Source organism: Notolabrus celidotus, chromosome 6 (assembly GCF_009762535.1).
Source record: "Notolabrus celidotus isolate fNotCel1 chromosome 6, fNotCel1.pri, whole genome shotgun sequence".
Classification (NCBI taxonomy): domain Eukaryota; kingdom Metazoa; phylum Chordata; class Actinopteri; order Labriformes; family Labridae; genus Notolabrus; species Notolabrus celidotus.
In genome coordinates this window covers 36,183,537-36,189,984 of record NC_048277.1, presented here as the reverse complement: position 1 = coordinate 36,189,984, position 6,448 = coordinate 36,183,537, and the positions used below count along the sequence as shown (strand labels likewise).

The following is a 6,448-nucleotide window of genomic DNA, read 5'->3' as shown; positions in this document are numbered from 1 at the left end:
TACACAGCTACAGCTACAGCTACGACATGTAGCTATGTAGCTATGCTAACTAGCGCTAGCACTTTTCCATGACAAATGAAAATCATCCACTAGATCTTCAAATCTGCAGACGTGGGGAGTCAAACCGACCTTTGTGTTTATTAAGACAGCCTACAACTAGCATGCCTCCCTCCTAAGCTCCTTGTTAGCACACATGTGTGCAGGGAATGAAAAACGGAGGAGGGGTTGAGTTGTATTTTATACAGTCTATGGGCTGAACAAGCTCCGAGCTCTGACTTCCTGTTACAGACCGGATATTGTTGTTACGTAACAAAAACACTGAAGTCCGAAACGGCTCGTTTCACACACATTTACAGAAAGGTGGAGAAATCAGAACAGGGGCAGAATGGATTCTTTTCATTCTGGGGGGGTTTGTAGACAGGGACACATATTTCAGGTAGAGAACCATTAAAAAGTCAATTTTGCATGATATGTCACCTTTAACTTATTTCTAATTAAATACATATTTTCAAATATATATTTAGTATCCTTTTCCTTTATATTACTTCTGCTTCTTTCTTGTTTTCAATCCCTGTAAAGCTCTTTCAACTGCATTTGATTTGTATGAAAGGTGTTCTATAAATAAAGATTGATTGATTGATTGATTGATTGATTGATTGAAGCATTATAAAGGCTTTTGTTTTGAAAGGGTGGCTGACTAATAGCCCTGTAATGTCTGATTAAGTCAGATAATTCAGATCCAGATTCAAAGGTCTCGACAGAAAGCCTGAGCAGCAGCCTGTCAAAGCATAATACAGTTTTGTTGTGCCTCTGTGGTCACATGACGCTCTGCAACCACGCTGATCGCAATCACGCTCCTGCAGCTTGGTTCCCATGGTTGCATAAAGCTTGGGGCTGCGTGCTCGGGCAGAAATCCTCCTTGAAACCAAAGACTTAAACCCGGTCCATGTGGAGACCAAAAAAGGAAACAGTGAAGTGAGAGACAGAGAGAGGAGGAGGAGGAGGAGGTTCTGTTAAATAGATGATTTCTTTAATAAAAGACATGACGGTGCGACATTCAGTGATGAGCTGGAATGATATTGCTTCAGTAGCTTACAGTACAGAACCCAGCCCGGCCAGTGTGTGTTATCACATTTTGACACCAGTGTGTCATCAAGCATACGAAACCTCTGGAGAAAACACACGTCTCCTCAGTCTTACCCTGTTAGTCTACATTCAAACCCACTCCAAACCGTGTAGAGAAACACACAACCCACGATCGATGGGAGTAAAGCACAAATGGATGAACTTCATAAGCACCGGATAGTAGTCATGACCAAACAACACACAGGACTGAAAGGGGGGCGGGGGGACTGAGTATAGGACATGCTTCAGAAGAGGGAGGGTACAGCCGGGGTCAGGTGGGCCGAGGGGAGCAGAGATACTGTTTGGCCATGCAGAGGTAGGCAAACTGGCGGCCATTGTGGCTCTGCGGTTTGTGCATCCTTCATCAGTCTGTGCTGCCATGTTTGTTTTTGAGTTTAGATATTACAAATCTTTAAATGCGTCTTAAACACTCTGAAGCCAAATGCAGTACAGTGGGACTTGTTTGGTTTAGCTGCGTGTAATACATGTGGATTATATCAGAGAGAGGAACACAGGGAGGGGTGAGGGAGGGATGTGTGAGGGAGGGAGGGGTTAGGGAGCGTGAGTAGATAAGCAGTAGTAGTAATAAATGAGGCAATGACATAGATATTTATAATATCTACGGGCACAGAAGGGAGGGGTGTTTTTGTGCATGTGCGTGCCCAGAGGTTTGTGGGGTGAGGTCAGGGGTCAGTGGTGTCTACTTGAACTGCTTGATGGGTGCGGGCACCTTGATGTCCTGGCCTTTCTCCAGCCTCTTCTCACACTCAATCAGGTAGTTGACGCCGTCGATCACCGTCTGCACCAGCTGGACCTGAGGGAGGAAGAGAAGAAGAAGAACATCAATATGAGAATGTGTATTAAAAAATAACTGCAGTTCCTCGAGTGACCACTTGAGGCTGGCTCCTAATAACTCAATTTCTTATAACTCAAGCTTTTTGTTTATATTAAGGCTAAAAGTTATACATGTTAAGGGGTGGGACTGATTTGAGAGACAGGTGGGCAGTTTTAAGTAGGGATGGGCATTTCAAGCCAAAATACTATTCAATAATCATTGGCATTGACAAACAAATAAGCAGGCTCTGACCTGCTTGTCGTACCTAAAGTCTCTAAAAGTAGTATGGGAGGTCGAGCCTTCAGTTATCAGGCCCCTCTCCTTTGGAATCATCTACCAGTCAGGGTCCGGGAGGCAGACACCCTCTCTATTTTTAGGAGTAGGCTTCAAACTTTCCTTTTTGATAAAGCTTATAGTTAGAGCTGGATCAGGCTTGGACCAGCTCTTAGTTATGCTGCTATAGGCTTAGACTGACACACTGGGATCCAGTCTTTCCCCTTTCCCTATCCCATTAAAGTTACTAACCATAGACCTTTCTGGAGTCCCTGAGCTCCCTTGTCCCGTAGGTTCCTCTGGATCTCTGCTGCTGTGGACGTGCCAGACTCCAGCTGCTACAACTACTACTATCTGTCTCTCCACTATCATCTCTCTCTCTCTTCATCTCCCTCTATCCCTCTCTCCAACACGGCAGGTCTCAGCAGATGTGTGTCTAACATGAGTCTGGTCCTGTTGGAGGTTTCTGCCTGTTAAAGGAAGTTTGTCCTTGCCACTGTAACTTGCTATATGCTGCAAAGTGCTCTGCTCATGGTGGATTAAGATGAGATCAGACTGAGTCCTGTCTGTAAGATGGGACTGGATCTGATCCTGTCTTGATGTTGGGGCTTTGTTGATAATAGAACAGGGAGTACGGTCTAGACCTGCTCTGTTTGGGAAGAGTCTGAGGAGAACATTTGTTGTGATTTGGATCTATATAAATAAAGATTAAATGATTGATTGAGCTAGCTCAAAAGGCATTCTGATAGCGGTTACAAAAATAAGAAACATTCTAATAACAAAGAATGAGTATTTGACTCCCTACTAGAGACGAAAGGACAGAGGGTGGCTTCTTTACATCTTTGTAATGAATCTCAGTGCTGACTCTTTAAAGGTTACGTTTTAGTGTCTTTCAGCTCTACCAAGATTCTGTGTTTCTCTGAATAGCTACAAGAGGGTCAGCTCCCTATTCTTTTCTCCTCCTCTTTGCTCCAGTTGTCCTGACTTTGCCGTCATCTATCATCTTGTTTCCTCCGCCTGCAGAGTGCCGCTCTCCTGAAGCGCTCATCTGTCTGAATCTGGATGATGGAGACCCAAACAGAGGTGAGCCGCCCACGCTTTCAAAAAAAGGCTCAGAGAGGACGTGATTGTTGGAGCCAGACGACCACAGTGCTCGCATTTAACATCCAACACTCTAACCTCTCTTTGTCAGAGTCCTGGATTTATTCCTCTTGAACACGAGCAGACTGAGCTCTCTCAATCCCAGAGGTTATGTAACAGTAAGAAAACCTGACGAGTGATCCTCAATCTGAGAGCTCATTAGCACACGGCAGAGAATAAGGAGAGGGAGAACGGCTCTATTGTACTGTATGACTCTGTCACACAGGCATGACAGCATGAGCGCTGACATAACAACATGAAGAGTGTGGACGAGATCACCCCACTCTTCTCCCACTTAGGAAAGAAACAGGCATGTTGGGAAACAAACAACAACAATGCAGCTGCTGTGCAGTTTGTGCGTTTCAAAATACCAAAACATTAGTCCAGAAACCGTCCAGTTGCTGACTTATACTCTGTTAGGGAGTCCAGGGAGGCGTGGGGTGTCAGGGTTCAGAGAAACTGTGCTTTAGATTCTACATGGACAACACTTTGAGAGCTCAACATGCATCTTAGCGTCCCATCTTTGTGTTCAGACGTGAGGTGGAGCCGCCTCAGTTTGAGTCTCCGGTGATGCTAAACTGAGTGCCACATATGGAACTTCAGCATGCATGACTGGCCGCCTAATTCCACCAGATCCGTGTCCGGTTCGCCTCCGATCCGTCACAGCACCATATCTGATAGGTTTCTATTCTAGTCAATGTGTTAACTTCCACTGGATCCACTCCGTTGTGTTCTGGCTGCGTCTCTGATCCTGCAGGTCGGAGTCCTCCGGATCAGATACACAAGACTTCTATGTTTACCAGATGCCGGAGCACGACGCATCAATCTCAACAGAGCAGATGGAAGGAAGTCAGGTTTCACCAAAACAAAATGAAAACATCCGGTTGATTTTCAGAATAAAACACTCTGTGTTATTACCAGATCGTATTTCACTTAACTACAACAACAAACCAAAGTCATGATGAGCGGAGCCAGGCCTGGAGTCAACAGGTCAGAGGTTTTCAGAGGACCAGAAAGACAACATGGATGAGGAGAGGAGGAGGAGGAGGATCCTTGATTCAGTGATTAATGTGGGGAAACCTCGGTCACATGACTCCAGCTGTTCGGCAGTCCTGCTCCGAGCTGAGTCCTGAAAACGCAACCGGTGGTTGTTGACGGACGAGAGAGCGTGGAGCCGTCAGCAGTGGATCGGGTTAGCCAACCGTCTCCTGGAGGTGTTTTCAGGTTCAGCCATTGGACTTTTAAACCTCACCGACTTAAAAACCTTGTTGTGTAACACACGTGAAGGAAAACTCTGCTCTCTAATCTCAAACATGCACCAAACAAGATATGAGTATAAAAACAAATCTCTCTTTGCAGGATGTTATTAAGATTATCTTCAGACTGAGCAGCACACCACCTCAAGTGATCTCACTGATCTCACGGGGGAGACGATGTAAACAGAACTGAGACAGACTGCATCCTGCTGTAGTGAAGTGACGCTCTGCAGTAAGAATAAATAACAAGAGAGCAGAAGCTTCTGGACGTGTGGGTGATTCAGCATTTAGAAAAACAGTCAACACATGGTGCCTCTTCTTCATGGAGGACTGGAGGTGAGATCTGACCTGTTTCTGTTTGTCCCTCCGGTCAGTTCTCGAATGATTCACCTGGAGACTTTACTGCTTGGAACGTAATAAAGTAAGATCCAGATTTTTGTAGAATTTAGGATCAAACATGTTGAATATTAAGGGGACGACTCTGATGAGTGTGCAAGGGTACTCTAAGGCCACATTCAACACTCTTATTTTGGTTGTTGCAGTGCGTTTATCGGCGGATCTGTGATGCTGATTTGTACCTGACAGACTCAAAAGCAAACCAGTAGCTGGAGCACAAGGATCGAGGATCAAACACAGGATCAGAAATGTCTACACCCAGGTGAGGACACTTATTTAGGTTTTATTCAACAGTGTTTCTACTTCCTCAAAGATCAGAGGCCTCTAAATTTTTCTCTCTGAGTCCTGCTTTCCCTGATCTGATCCTAACCGCTCATTTATACACATCACATGAAGACGAACGATCCACGTCTGTTCAATCAAAAGCCAAATATTCTGAAGAATAATCCTGAAGGGATGAAACTTCCACTTCCATCTTTTTAATCCCAATAATAGATCAATAAAACACTGGATGTTAATTATAGGAAAACACAGCCTGAGCCCGACCGCAGGGATGTGAAGATCCTGCAATAAATAAATACTCAGACTCCAACTTGAGGTCACTGATGTGCCTTTAAACACCTTTACCTGCGTACGATCTGCCTCTGTGCATACATGAACACATAAATGTCTCTACCTCAGACTGTCCCAGGCGGTCCAGGTTTGAGATGTCGAATGTACCGCCCACAGCAGCCGTGTCCACGCCGCCCGTCCCTCTCTTCTGAAGACGCAGGTTACCCAGGATCTTACTGAAGCGAGCATCCTGAGGACGCAGAGAGGCGTTAGTGCTTTAAGTTAATCCTACAGGTACGTGAAAGTGTCATCTTATATTCTCTCCGTCTGAACGGGGGGTGTCACCTTGGCCAGCAGGGGCAGTTTGACGTGGACCCCGGCTCTGAGTCCTGTGCCCAGATTGGAGGGGCAGGTGAGGATGTAACCGAGCCTCTCATTCCACATGAACTCCCAGCCTCTCTCCTGGATCAGACGCTCCACCTGAGAGAGAGGGAGAGAGAGAGAGAGAGAGAGAGAGAGAGAGAGAGAGAGAGAGAGAGAGAGAGAATCAGTCACAAAATATACTGAATGTTTACTTGTTGGGTTTTCATCCCGTCACCATGACAACATTAAAGGTGACATATCACACTTTTTTCATCAACATATATTGGTCTAAGAGGTCCCCAAAACATGTCTTTAAAGTTTATGCTCAAAAAAACACTTTGGAATCAGATTTTGGTCTGCCTGAAAAACCCTCTTCTTCAGTCCTCCTCAGAACACTCTGTTTTCTCTCTGACCACGCCCCCTCAGGAAGTGGATGTGCCTCGGCTGTCCAGCACGTTGATCTAATGTTTACATGTTGGCTGAATATACACGGCTGCTCAGAGATCAC

At 45.5% G+C, this 6,448-nt stretch overlaps 1 protein-coding gene across 3 annotated transcripts in view; it reads right to left on the bottom strand.

Annotated features, from left to right (window-relative positions):
* Positions 1 to 1,008: 1,008 nt before the first annotated feature.
* ticrr (TopBP1-interacting, checkpoint, and replication regulator) overlaps positions 1,009 to 6,448 on the bottom strand; it is a 42,767-nt gene continuing 37,327 nt past the window's right edge. For all 3 annotated transcript variants that reach the window (XM_034686371.1, XM_034686372.1, XM_034686373.1), the window contains 3 exons: positions 5,923 to 6,057; positions 5,702 to 5,827; positions 1,009 to 1,939 (listed from right to left, as the gene is read on the bottom strand). Coding sequence is in view for 2 of the 3 variants with exons in the window: in XM_034686372.1 (XP_034542263.1) it covers positions 1,826 to 1,939; positions 5,702 to 5,827; positions 5,923 to 6,057 (375 nt within the window). In the remaining variant the exon portion in view is untranslated. The remainder of the gene's footprint in view (positions 1,940 to 5,701; positions 5,828 to 5,922; positions 6,058 to 6,448) is intronic.